The 14,889-nt window shown below is 39.3% G+C and overlaps 1 protein-coding gene across 1 annotated transcript in view; it reads left to right on the top strand.

Moving 5' to 3' along the window:
- Nucleotides 1-258: 258 nt before the first annotated feature.
- TG (thyroglobulin) overlaps nt 259-14,889 on the top strand; it is a 371,783-nt gene continuing 357,152 nt past the window's right edge. The window contains exons 1-5 of the mRNA XM_027845510.1: nt 259-322; nt 1,097-1,205; nt 6,552-6,649; nt 9,594-9,797; nt 10,322-10,481. Coding sequence (XP_027701311.1) covers nt 259-322; nt 1,097-1,205; nt 6,552-6,649; nt 9,594-9,797; nt 10,322-10,481 — 635 coding nt within the window. The remainder of the gene's footprint in view (nt 323-1,096; nt 1,206-6,551; nt 6,650-9,593; nt 9,798-10,321; nt 10,482-14,889) is intronic.

Genomic DNA, 14,889 nt, shown 5'->3' on the forward strand with positions numbered 1-14,889 from the left:
TAGTCAAGTGTTCTTTCAGCTCCTTGGCTGCTTGAGTGCCTCTCTGAAATGGTGGCAGCTCTTGTGGAGGAGACAGGTGGACGTCATGCTTCATGATTGGGTGAAAAAAAAAATAACAAAAGTGTCTCTTGCCCTTTAAGTGCCCAGTGTATCAGTGAGTCAGGAATAGCAGCAGTCATATAAAAGGCTCATAGGGGAGAGACTGGATAAGGCTTCATTCCCTTTATCCAAGGAAGCGGAAAGCAGTTTCCTTGGAAAATGGTAGGGCTGCTCCTGGGCAGCCTGCTGTGTCTTGCCAGCACAGCATTAGGCAATATCTTTGGTAAGTTTGTCCACTGATTTAAGTGCCAAAGTGAAGGATACATGGGAGCTTTTCAGGGAAATTGTAGTGGGATAAGAATTATACTAAATGCTTTGGGCAGGGGTTGAACTAAGTACCTCAGGCAAGAATTGTTGATAGGAGGGGTTCTTAGCCTAGAGTTCACAGATCCCTGGATAGTTGAATGCAGGGAAAATTATATCCTTATTTTCATTAACCTCTTCTTAAAATTAAACATCTTCTTCAATTATGAATGTAGATAACAAACATTATTCTGAGAAGGAGTACATAGGCTTCCCAAATTGCCAAAGGAGTCCATGACACCAAAACTATTTAGAACTAGTCTACTCTATTTCAATTTTACAGATTACAAGATAAACTTTTATCAAACAACTAGACAATAAAAAACAAGCATGTAATTAGTCTGATTATATAAATGACTAAGTAATGCAAAATAACAGAATAAAAATATCAAGGCAATATTCCTTCTTGATAAAGTTTATTAAAAGAGGAAGAGAAAACTGAGTCTCAGAGAAGTTAAATAATTATTCTCATATCCCTCAGGCAATAAGTCACAGAGTCAGGATTTGAACTCAAGTTTTCTGGCTCCAAATCAAGGAGACTTTCTACCCTTTTTGTGTTTCTCTGAAACAATAGAGTAGTTTTCTTTACTTAATGATATTATTTTCTTCAAATTTATTTTTGGCTTCCTTGTTAGTCTGAATTTTATGAATTCTATCCATATTGCCTACTAACAAGGCTCTCACTTACTTACAGAATATGAAGTAGATTTCCAGCCCTTACGCCCTTGTGAACTTCAGAGGGAACAAGCCTTCTTGGAGAAAGAGGACTACATCCCTCAGTGCTTAGCAGATGGCAGATTCCGGTAAGTTGACAAGGCGGCCTAATCATGTGTTTTGAAAGATGCTGCAACCAACCATCCATCAGAAACCCTGGTGACTCGGTCAAGTATTAATGACTTTCTATCATAAGTGCTAATCAATGGGAGTAGGGAGAACCCATAGATGCTTACTCCAAATAACTGCAAGACTTTGTTTTAAATAATATTTTTCCTTCTTTTCTTAACAAACTTTTAACAATCATGGCTATAAAACAAGTGAATAGGATAATTAAATTTTAGTTCTTTTTGGGACCATAGAGTTTTGTTGTTGTTGTTGTTGAAAAGGACCTCAAAGATAATTTAGCCCAACTGCCTCATTGTATAGATGAGAAGACTGAGGCCCAGAAAGGTTAGATGACTTGTCCTAAGGTCACCCAGCTACAAAGTAGATCTTGCCACAACTGAATATTGGATTAGTGAAAGATGAAATTGTTCCCAATGAATGGAGCTGAATAATCCAAATTAGCCTCAGAATAAACAAGTTGGCTTTGCCTTCAGTTAAGTCTCCCTTCTGCACTCTATCCTGTTGGCCTCTGAGAACTTCCTCTTCCAGATGCAGAGCTTTTTGGATGAGTAGCCCCAAGAGCAAGCTTTCTTTGCTTATCTTAAAAATGAGGGCTAGCCTCTGAGTCACAGACCATTGTGTTAAGGTTACTAAGAAACAGCCCTTAATGAATGGATAAGAACGATTTGTAGAGAGCACTTGGCTTCCATGTAAATAACGGTTGTTGACAGTGTTTAAAATTCTGGGAAAGTCAATAAAATATAGATCTAAACTGTCCTCCTTCCATCACCCACAACACCTTTATAGCACTGACTTGTTTAGCATATCCATTTATATTTTTTAAAATTGTATTGATATTTCTTTTTGTATCACCTATATTTCTATGTATATATTCCTCCTCCTCCTCCCCATCATGTCATCCCTTTGAATAAATAAGACAAAAATGAAAAAAAGTAATTCAATCAAACTAACAGATCAACGGGATATGACCATATTTATTTGTCTATCTACAAGTATACATGCATATACCTATATGTACATACACACACACATACATATATACACATTTTATACACACACACACACACTCACACATATCCCAGTTTTGATTTGAACTCATGTCTTCCTGATTCCAGGCCCGGTGCTCTATCCAGTGCACCCCCTAGCTACAGTGTGGTAATGTTCTGCTGCATGAATATGCCACTATTTGTTTGACCATTTCGCATTCAATGGGTGCCTACTTTGTTTCTGTCTTTAGTACCATAAAAAATGCTATTAATATTGCTGATGCCTTTTCTTCTTGCATCAAGGATCGTAGATCCAGAAGGGACCTCAGAGAGCATCTAACCAAATCCCTTCATTCTACAGATGAAAAAACTGAGGTTCAGGGAAATTAAGTGACTTGCCCAAATTGACATATGTAGTAAGTGTCCGTAGAGAGAAGTGAACCCAGGTCCTCTGCTCTTTCCTCTGTATCATTTTTCCTCTTAGTCATGTCTGTGTATACCTTGCACCACAAACCCAGAACTGAACCCTCTCTTATAATAAAATATAACAATTAAGAAAAAATTGGATGCAGCTAGGTGGCTCAGTGGATAGAGTGCGGACCTCGAGTCAAAAAGACTTATCTTCCTGGGTTCAAATCCGACCTCAGACACCTCAGTTTACTCATCTGTAAAATGAGCTGCAGAAGGAAATGGCAAACCACTCCTGTATCCTTGCCAAGAAAATGCCAAACGGGGTACAGTCACAATGGAAACAACTGAATGACAACATAACAATATAAATGGAAAGAACTCAGTGTAATTAAAAAGTGAATTCAGTATTACTAGAATAAACAAATCAAGTTTGTCCATGAAGAGGAGATTAGACAATGTTCTTCCTACCCTGTGGGTACAGCCAGATGGCACAATGGATAGAGCACTGGCCTTGGAGTCAGGAAGACCTGAGTTCAAATTTGACCTCGGCTATCTATTAACTGTGCGAATTTAGGAGCTAACTTAACTTCCCTTTGCCTCAGTTTCCTCATCTGTAAAATGGGGATAATAATAGCACATAGCTCCCAGGGTTGTTCTGAGGACTAGATGAGATGATAATTATAAAGTGGTTAGTATAGCACCTGGCGTATAGTGAGTATTATATAAATGTCACCTATTATCATTCTTTGAGAAAGTGAGAGATTTTATATATTATATATGTATATGTATATATGTATATGTATATATACATACATATACACACACACACATAATAACAACAACAATAAAAATATCTGAAATACAGTGACTACATCTGGCAGTGTATGCACTCCCTTGGTCTCCTGATTCTCTTCTGTGATGGAGAGAAATATATTTATTACATGTTGTCTGGGACCAAATTTGGTTATTTTAATTACTCTGCTTTTTTTTTTTTTGCTTTTCATTGCCATTATCATAGGTATTATGTCTACAGTATGACGTTCTTTGATTCTATTTATTTCTGTCTGCATCAGTTCATACAAACCATGCCATGTTTCTCTGAATTCTTCCTATGCTTCATAAGGTTGTCCAATGATATTCTATTATTTTCATATTCCACAATTCCACAACTGATTGAGCAGTTTCCCATTCAATGCATTCTCAATTTATTTCCAATTCTTTGCTATTTATGAAAAATGCTAACAAACCTATTTTTTCATAGGTAATAAAAAAGAAACTTGAGTTTACCCCCCCTTGTCTATATACCCACGAATTTCATTCAGATCAACAAACCTTTCCTTGAATTATTTTCTTTCTATTAAAGTGACACATGCATTTATGCAGGAGACTGGAATCATGGAAGGATATAGAGAGCCAGGCACTGAGGGATGTGCTGTAGGACCTTAGCTTTGAATAGAAGTTAAAGGTAGGAGGGGCCTTAAAGATCGTTTACTCCAATTCCTTCATTTTACACATAAGGAAACTGAGGACCATCGAGGTAAAGTGACTTGCCCAAGGTTACACTGCTAGTTCGTAGCAGAGCTGTGATTAGAACAGAGGCTTCCTTACTCCAAATCACATTCTGTTTCCACGCATCCCCTTGGGTGCTTAGATAGAATTGAAATTAGGGTTAGAAAATCAGGCAGCCAACTCATTTTATTGAGTCTGGAATGGGAGGGATATTTAATAAACACTATTATCCACATTCTCTGTTAGCACTTACTAAGAAGAATTCCGTGCCCTATACTTCCTGGGAAACAGTGCCCTATATGAATCCTCTAATCACTGGCCCTTTGGGCTGAGCCCCACTAATTAATGAAATAATTTGTTTGAGAGGAAGGAAGAGGTATATAATCTGTACTGATCAGGAACTTTTACTATAGGAAATATTCTTAGCTCAGAAATGAACATAATACATTTAGTATTAGTTGAGATCTATCAAGTACATGGATTTTTGAGAGGAAATTCAACACTCATATCTATCAAAATTATTCTCATAAAATTAAATTGTAATAGAATTCTGAATAATAATCCTAAAAATGTTAAGTAAAATTATTACTTCTGAAAGGAGGCCAGAGGCTGTAGAGAAGAGTTGAGAGGCCTGGGCTGGGAGAGGGGTAATGTGTTTTGTAGAAATGTGAATTATTCTTTTGTAAGGTCCCTGACCTTTGGGCTAGAAGATCTGATTCTAGTCTCACCTTTACCATTTACTGTGTGACTTTAGGCAAGGCACTTCTTTGAGTTTTTTGTTTTTTGTTTGTTTGTTTGTTTTTTGCTGATCTGAAAAAATGAGGGAGTTGAACACAATCATCCTGAGGTTTATTTTAACTATAAAATCAGTATTCCATGATTCTGCAGCTATCAGGTTAGGACACCAGATGACATGTGGATGGGGCAGATTCCCAGGCTTGGTGCTACCCCAGTATAGCTGCAGTTATCTCAGGAACTGTCAGCAACGTTTACAAAATAAAATTTACTTTATTGCCAAATTAATTTTTAGTCTTAGCAAAGCTTTAATTTCTTTTGTTAAGCAGAGGAATGTGGGAATTGAGATATGACAATGCATGTCATAGTTTGTGGAGTTAAAGTTCCCAAACTACATAATTGAGTGGTATATGATTGAGAGATAGAAATAGAGAACAAGATAGAGAATGAAAGAGACAGAGAGAGTGACTGAGAGAGACAGAGACAGAGACAGAGACAGACAGAGACACAGAGAGAGAGAAAGATGGAGACAGAGATAGAGAGATTTATGTAGTTAAAGCCATATGAGTGAAAGAGATCATCAAGGGAGAGAATATGGTATAGTAAAGAGAAGAGAACAGGGCCAATGAGAGACCTTTGGAAAGTATCAATGTTCAAACATAAGAAAGAATTTGTCTCTCCTGATTCCCAATGCAGTGTTCCCTCTCTTACATCTTGTTCCCATTATATCTTTTTTTCCTTCTCCTTCTCCTCCATCCCTCTTTCTTCTTTTATCCAATTTGAAACCTTGCTAGTGCTACTGCCTTCTCCCTCTCCTCTTTTTTCTTCTCCTCTGTCCCTCTGCCTCTTTTTCTGCCTCTGTCTCTGTCTGTCTCTCTATCTCCATATTTATGTCTCTCTCTTTCTGTCTTTTTTTTTTTTTTTTTTTTTTGGTGAGGTGATTGGGTTAAGTGACTTGCTCAGGGTCACGTGGCTAGTGAGTATCATGTGTCTGAGGCTGGCTTTGAACTCAGGTTCTCCTGACTTCAGGGCGGGTACTCTGTCCATTGCACCACCTAGCTGTCACCCTTTCTGTCTTTCTATATGTATACACATATGTGTGTGTGTGTGTGTGTAGAAGGTGCTGTGCAGAATGAGCAAAGCAGAACTGAAACAGCTCAAAGGAAATGCAGAATGGACAAATTTAGAGAATCTACCCCAAACGTTCACATGGACTATTTGTGCCCAGTTGGTGGTAGAACATTCCGAGCTCTTATTGGTCTGATCAGCCAGAGTCCAGCACATGGTAATTTGACTCAGCACAGTGATGTCATTCTGGTCCTCTTCGAGAACCAAAGTATACACACGTATATGTATGTATGTATGTGTATATATATATATATACATATATATATATATTTATAAAGTATGTGTGTGCATACACCAAATAGAGAATAAAATAGAAACCCCTCTTCTCTTCTTCCTCCCTCCTTTCCCCTTTCTTTGTGTCTCTATCCCTCTCTCTCCCTCCACTCTGTATTTATTTGTCTTTTCATAGTGCTGTGAGGGAATTTTTATTTCAGCTTGAACATTTTTTTTTATAAAAATCAAAGACAAGACAACTGCTCTCATAGCATTGAGAACTGAAAAGAGAATTCCACTCCACCATGTTTTTTTCCTCTCCAGGAATGTACAATGTAGCAACGATGGCCTTTCATGCTGGTGTGTGGATGCTGAAGGAAAAGAAGTACCGGGCAGTAAGCAGGCAGGACTGCCAGCCGCCTGTAAGTATGAAAGCAGGACCATAACATGTGGGAAGAGACAATCAGACAATGATAGGAAATTTCCATTTTTCACCTCAACCAATCAACAAGCATTTAGTAAGTGCTTGCCATGTGTCAGATACTGCCATAGGCTCTGGGGGTAAAAGTACAAAGAACGAAACTATCCCAACTCACAATGGTCTTTCATTCTAACGGGAGGTGACAACAAGTGCATATAAAAATATAATCACTGCAAATATAGAGTTTATATATGTATACATGCATGCATACATACATACATACATACACATAAAATAGTAAAATACAAAGTAGCTTGGGAGGGAGGGGACTAAAAATCGCAGAAATGCAGAAAAACTTTATGCAGAAGATGGTGCCTGAGCTGTGTCTTAATGGGAGAGAGGGATTCTACCTGCTTAGGGGCTTTTGGAACAGAGATCTAATTTGAAAAGGATTACATGTAATAGCAGACATTCATCCTAACATATATATTTCATTCATTTGTTCAACAAACGTTTACGAAATGCCTACAACAAGAAGAACGTTGCGCTAGGTGCTACAGAGCAAAGTTTAGACGATACATGTGGTATGGTAGAAAAGACACAGACTCCTAAATCAGAGAATCTGGGTTCAAATCTCACCTATGATATGCTAAGTGATCTTGTCCACCCAACAACACCATGGAATTGAAAATATAAGAGTCAAAAAAAATCTCAGAATTGGAAAGAGTCTCAGTACCCAAGCAGAGATATCCTTTAAGACATCTCTGACTGATGGTTACACATCTTTTGCCTATACATCTTCATTGACAGGAAAATCACCACCCCTGCTAGAGCAACCTTTTCTACCTCTGGGCAGCTCTCCCTTGAGTTTGTGTTCACATAGAACCAAAGTCCTTCTTTGTTCTGTTCATTTTCATTTGTTCATTTGTTCATTTTCTGCTCACTCATCTTCTGTTCATTTCTCCGAATCCCTTCCCTCTGGGGACAAATAAAACAAGCCTAATTCCTCTTCTATATGACTTCCCTTGATCACACTCCTCTGCCCTCCTCTGACATTGCCACCATATTCACCCTCCCCATTCCCCCAGTCCCCCAGTCTCCCATCTCCCAGCTTGTCCTTTCACAACTTTGTTTCCTATCAAGACTCTTGGTTCTTTTGTGTATCTGGTTCACCTCATTTTAGTTGTTGGGAGAGGTCACTCCAGGGAGATTAAATATCATTTGCTCAGTACTGTTCACACCACTCGGGAGATAGTTTTGGATTCCATGATCCCTTAGAAACAGCCCTGATACTAGTACATAAATTTAACAATGATCCCATTAGTCCCATTGTGAAATCATAGAGCTAGAAAGAATGTTTTTGCCCAGTCATTTCCGGTTGTGTCCAACTCTTCATGACCCCATTTGTTTTTTTGGGTTTTGGGGTGTTTTTGGTTTTTTTTTTTTGGTGGAGATACTGGAGCAGTTTGCCATTTCCTTCTCCAGCTCATTTTACAGATGAGGAAACTGAGGCAAATAAAGTTAAGTGACTTGCCTAGGAACACACAGCTTGTAACTGACTGAGGCAGGATTGAATTCAGGAAGACGAGTCTTTCTGACTCCAGACCTGGCACTCTATTCACTGCACCATCTGGTTGCTAGGAAGAATAGTTTGTTTTCTTCTACTTTTCTCATTTTACAAATGAAAGAGCCTAGACTCTGAAAGGTTAAATTGCTTGGAAGCCAGGTTCACTGGATCAGAGTTCCTGGGAACAATGAGAACTTCATTGCTGTAAAACTACTTTAGAATTCAGGATTAAAATCACTACATTGATCTATATATACAACATTCTCCCAAACTAGCTTTTTCCCTTGCTCAAAAACCCAAAGACCTCAGAGTGGGTTAATGTGAGCTTACATTCTTCATGGATTTGTCCACGTGGTCAATTTGGAGCGAGGAGACTTGGTTCATAGCCTAGCTTTGCCATGTCCTATAATTGCATGGAGCAGCTAGGTGGTGCAGTGAATATGTTGAGGTTTAGGAGTGCTGGGACCCCAAAATAACATGTGAGTCTTGCCTGAATGAATTTGACCCAAGCCTTCTTTCAGCCAAAGACAAGATTTATTAAAGATCCACCATATTGGCTAGACTCTTAAGGAATCTGAACATTTGTGAGCTGTTGGCTAGATTATAAGAATCTGAGCCCTTGGCTAGGTTCTTAAGGAATCTGAGCAGTGGCTAAGAATCTCAGTTCCTTAATGGAGACAAGATGATTCTTATATACAGAAAGACCATGGGAGGGATCCAGAAGTTGCCAAGCAGTTTGGAGTGACTGGAGGAGGGGTCTGGGAAGATCTTGATGGGAGTGACTGGGAGGTAAAAGGGGGGTCTAGATACCATCCAGGGTGGGAAGTGGCCAGGGGCCAAGGGGAGGTAATAGAGGGCTGGTCTAAATTAAAGGTAATAGAGAATTGGGAGATTGGGTGTAGGCCATAGAGAAAGGCAAGTTGATAGGATTATAGGCTCAGGAGACTGCTAGACTTCCTTGACCAAGTAAAACAGTTCAAAGGAGGGGGTTTTCAAACCCTGTACCTAGTCAGAGCACTGGACCTGGAGTCAGAAAGACTAAGCTTCCTGAGTTCAAATCTAGCCTCAGACCCTTAATAGTTGTGTGACCCTGGGCAAGTCATTTAATCCTGTTTGCCTCAGTTTCCTCATGTGCAAAATGAGCTGGAAAAGGAAATGGCAAACCACTCCAGTATCTTTACCAAGAAAACCTCAAATGGGGTCATGAAGCATTGGACATAACTGAAAAAACAACAATAATTGTGTGGTCTTGGATCAGTCATTTAACTTACCTGGTCCTCAGTTTCTTTATCTGTAAAATGGGCATAATGGCTTCATCTAACTATTTTTTGTTACTGTCCTCTTCCTCCTCCTCTCAATTGGTTTCTTGTTTGCTTAGGTCTATCTTTTTGCCAGCTCCAAAAACAGCAGATCTTGGTAAGCAGCTACATCAATAGCACCACCACCTCCTACCTCCCTCAGTGTCAAGATTCAGGAGAATACGAGCTAGTGCAGTGTGATCTGGGCATGGTACAGTGCTGGTGTGTGGATTATGAAGGAATGGAAGTATATGGGACCCGGCAGCGGGGAAAGCCAACAAGATGTGAGTGGTATTTAGCACCACATGCTGAGTATGTTTACATTTAATGCTTCAATCTTAAAGGCTAATTGTTCTGTTAGCTTGAATCAGAATTGTTTTCATGACAATATAGTACTGACTGAGAAAGTAATACTCAAAATGGAGAGTCTTAGTGCATTAAGGTAACTGCACTAAGACGTTTGGGATACCCCACACATGATACTTCAACACATTGTAAAAATGTAAAAATTCAAACATCTATTCCTTTATTCATGCTCAATAAATAACCTTGATTGAGGAAAAAATATCTTACTTAAATTAACTTTCCTAAACCGATAGACATTCAATATTTGACTGATGATAAAGTATAGTCAGGATCCTCATGAATGAATTTGTTGATTATTCTTTCTTATTGTAGATATTCACCAATTTCTGTTTTTTTATTGTGCCATATGATCACATGTAGAGTGAATGTATTTATTTATATTTTTGACTTAAAGAATAAACACTTTTACAACTTCTCTATTCTTTTTTAAATTTCCCACCAGGTCCAAGGAGCTGTGAGATTAGAAATCGCCGCATCCTTCATGGCGTGGGAGGAAAGTCACCCTCTCAATGTTCATCTGATGGAGAGTTTATGCCAGTGCAGTGCAAATTTGCCAACACTACAGATAGGATGGTTTTTGATCTAGTTCATAGCTATAACAGGTAGGGGGAGTTTGCATAAAAAAAACCTGGCTGCCCAGATCATCTCTTTTCATCTCATGGTAGTTACCTGAACCTTTTTTGGCTGTGATTTTCAGTTATGGCCCTAGGCCAAAAGATTAGCAATAGATCACATTGCCCAGCTTCCATTATAAAGGCTGTTGTTCTTCAGTCAGTCCTGTCCAGCTCTGCGTGATCTGTTTGGAGTTTTCCTGGCAAAGATCCTGGAGTGGTTTGTCATTTCCTTCTCCAGCTCATTTTATAGATGAGGAAACTGAGGCAAACAGGGGGAAGTGATTTGCTTAGGATCACATAGTAGTCAGGGTCTGAGGCTGGATTTGAATTCAAGAAGACGAGTCTTCCTGACTTCAGGCCCAGCGCTCTATCCATTGTGCCGCCTAGCTGCCCCAGGCAGACTGTGGTGTGCTCTAACTGCAAGAATAAGGAGTTTGTGTTTTATCCTCAGGGCAGATATATGATCTTAAGCAAATCACTTCTCTCTAGACCTCTGTTTCCTCATCCATAAAAGGAAGAAGTTAGAGCAGATGACCTCTAAGGTTCATTTCTACCCAGCATGTGAAATCTAATACAAGGTTTATCTATGTGGCACTCAATTCCACTAAATATTAATAATAGTCTCCATTTATTCTAACCTACTTTATTGTTGAAAAGCTTTTTTTTGGTATCCAAACCCTCATTTGATCCTCACAACAACCTGGAAAAGCTTATATGTAAAAGATTATTATCTCCATTTTACAGATGTGGAAACTGAAACATAGAGAGGTTCTTCCATCCCCCCACTGAACTTAAACTGGTTCTAGCAATAGACCAAAATAATAACTAGTTTTAGGAGCACATGAGAACTTTCAGGCAGATCTCTATCCTATTGGTGATGTGGGTTGATGAAAAATTCTTTCTAGTTTCTAATTATGCTATAAACATATAGTTTCACTAACTTCTAAGGTCATTTCCATTGTGGGATGACCACTTCAACTACTGACCTCCCTGGCTTCCTTTACTAAAGGAACTAAAATCCCACCTTCTATGGGAAGTCTTCTCCAACTTTTCTCATTTTCATTGATTATTTCCTATTTGTCCTTCATATGCCTTGCTTTACCTATATTTGTTAGCATTTTGTCTCCCTCATTAAGTTGTAAGCTCCTTGAAGGCAGGGACTGTATTTTGCCTCTTTTTGTATCCCCAGAGCTTAATACAGTACCTGGCACTTAATCAATGTTGATTGATTGATTGATGACTTGGATGAAAAAGATAGATTCTACCATACCCAGTCTTGTCTAGAGACACTTTCTGCTTATTTCCACTAGGGGGCAGTCCAGGAATTAGAATGTCTCTACCATAGTTGATAGAATTGAAATTACATCTATATTTATATCTTTATATGTAAGTATATCTATGTTTATGTATTTCTATATATATGTTGCATGTATCGATATTGATATCGATACATAGATATCAACACAGAGATATCAATATCTATATGTTCTTCCATGAGATGTGATCCTTTTTATTTTTTATAGCAATATGTCCGGGAATAAAGTCTCCTTCAGGTAGGAGGCCATGGGAAGAGTGGTGGATTCTAGGAAGCCAAACATAGCAAGCAGTAATTTTGGCGAGTGAAGCTTTTGAAGTGGTCAGTCATTGCACTGCAATGGAAAATAGTGATTAACCAAGTCAGAAGGGGACATCGTGCTGTTCCTAGGTTTGCTTTCCCACCCAGAGCTTCTGTTTCACTGGATGGCATGTTCAAGGGTAGTTTTCCCTAAGTACTGCCAACTTGTGTTCTGAACTTATTCCTTGTGGAAATAGCATTGGGCTTAGAGGAAGGAAGAATCTTCCTTTTCACATTTTCTGACTGGGACAAGGGAACTTTGTCTCTTGAGCCTCACTCAGAGTGAGTAAAATCAAAGTTGTATTTGTACATACCTGAATCACATTGTGAACATCAAACGCACACAGCACTTTGTAACCTCAAAGCACTGTATAAGTTGATGTGATATAGTGGGTAAAACCCAGGATCTGGAATTAGAAGGTCTGAGTATGAAGCCTGGTTTCACCTGCTTAGCAATAATAATTAATTAAAATAGGAAGCTTCAAGATACCAGGCTGGAGTGAGCTTCCCAACTATTCCTCCAAGGTAAAGCTTTATCACAAGGTAATGGTTTATGGAACAGACATAAAATCCTGAATTGCAGCCTGCCCAAGGTTATAATCTACTTTAGATCTCCTTTCTGCCTGACCATTAGCCCAATGCTCTTTTCACTTCTCCCGTACCACCTCCTTCTCATGTGTTTGTATCTTGTCTTGCAATTTTGATTATAGGCTCCTTGTGAGCCTGCAAAGGTACCTTTTGGTAACCCCAAGATGCTTATCACATCAGCTTGCTCAGAGGAGATGCTTCTTATATTTTTGTTGGTTGGCTCTTTCATTCTTTCTCTGTGGCCAGGATAGGGAACTAGAGGATTAGCCACTGCTAATCCAGTAGATTAGATCAATTTATAATCAACTGTTTATACTATTTATTATTTAGACCAATTAGTGGATTTTAAATTGGCCTAATTTAGATACAATTTAGACTGCTAATTTAGACCAAGTGCTGAGCAGGGGATTGGTCTAAATGTCTATTGGAGCAGCTGGGTGGCACAGTGGATAGAGCGCTGAGCCTGGAGTCAGAAAAACCTGAGTTGAAATCTGGTCTCAGACACTAGCTGTATGATCTTGGGCAAATCCCTTCACTCTGTTTGCCTCAGTTTCCTCATCTGTAAAATGAGTTGAGGAAGGGAATGGTAAATCACTCCAGTATCTTTGCCAAGAAAACCCCAAATGGGGTCACAAAGAGTCAAACACAACTGAAACGACTTGGCATAAACAAACAAAAGCAACTGAGAGTTGAGGGGTTTAAATGACTTACCCAAAGTCACTCAGATAGCTAACATCAAAGGTGAGATTTGAACCATGGTCCTTTGACTCCTGTACCAAACTTCTGCAACTGTGAGCCTCAGGCACCTCTTTAATGAGAATACTTGACATTTGCATAGCACTTTAAAGTCACAAACCCTATTTTCTTTGAACCTCCCAACAACACTGTCTAGACTCTAACCATAAGAATCCTGTAGCTGCCTAGACCCTATTACTTTAACCTTAGTGAAGTGAGTGAACCAACCATTCTACAGCCTCATTCCGTTCCCTTGGCAACCAGCCTCATTTCCCTTGGCAACCAGCCTCTTTCTGATTTCCTTAGCAACAGGTATCATTTCAGCTGAATCCTGATTGTTCCATTTAAAGGCAGAGAGGCAATGAGGATGTCCTCAAAAGTAATGGTTTGGGAGACAGAGGCCCAGGCTCTGACGATTAAGCTAGCTTTGTTACCATCATCACTCCCCCCTTCTGGGCCTCATTCAGTTTCCTGGAAAATGAAGGGGTTGGATTAAAGATGATTTTTATATTTCCTTCTAGAACTAATAGTCTATGCTTCTGTGACTGGCCATCGAAAGCTTGGTTATCTTTGCCTGGCCCTAGCACCAAAAGTTGCCTTTTTGGGGGGGGGGGGAGGTCCTGGATCTGTGATTTCCTTGGTGTAAGGAAACTCCCAATGTGGAAATTCCTTCTATTGATGCAAATCAGCAATTTCTTTGGGGTTTCATGTGTCTCAGAGAGTTGACTAGGACCCTAAGAAATTTAATGATTCGTCTATGGTTACACAGCTAATATGTGTCAAGGGAAGGACTTGAAATGAGGTCTTCCTGACTCCAAGACTGACCTCTCCACTACATCATTTTTTTCATTGACTTAACAGGGAGTTGATAAATGTTTGAATGAATGAAGGATACTCTAAACAACTGACCCCTCCTTTTCTGACCACTATCTTCTAATAAGCCTAGGTCCTCTAGTCTAGCTAGGTAAGCCTCCTGCCCTCTCACCTCATTGTGCTATAACTGTGGTCCTCTTCCCAGCTCCAAGTCTCAAAAAATGCCAACTCTCCTCCTCCACATCCTTCCTTTTAAAAACACCTTCTTTTGGCATCTGAATGTCCCAGACCTTGGAGACAGCTGAAGTTGCTTTATCTATAATAGATAATTTTCCCTTCTTCCTTCCTCCTGTCTCTCTCTCTCTTTCCTCCCCTCTCTCCCTCCCTCCTTCCCTCTTTCTCTTCCTTCTTCCCTCTCTCCCTGCCCCCTTTCTTTTTTCCGACCTCTCCTCCCTCTCTCCCCATTTCCCTCTCTCAATCTTTGTCTTTACTCCCCTCTACATACCCAAATTATCATCATTAATTTTATTATCATTGTCATAAAATGCTAAATTCATTCAAAATGTGTTTCATTTATTAGTATAGAGAGGGACAGCATGGCATGATGGGTAGGATGCTTGACTCAGGCTCTAAGACTAAATCATA

This window comes from Vombatus ursinus, unplaced genomic scaffold (assembly GCF_900497805.2).
Source record: "Vombatus ursinus unplaced genomic scaffold, bare-nosed wombat genome assembly UNPS02014973.1, whole genome shotgun sequence".
Taxonomy (NCBI): Eukaryota; Metazoa; Chordata; class Mammalia; order Diprotodontia; family Vombatidae; genus Vombatus; species Vombatus ursinus.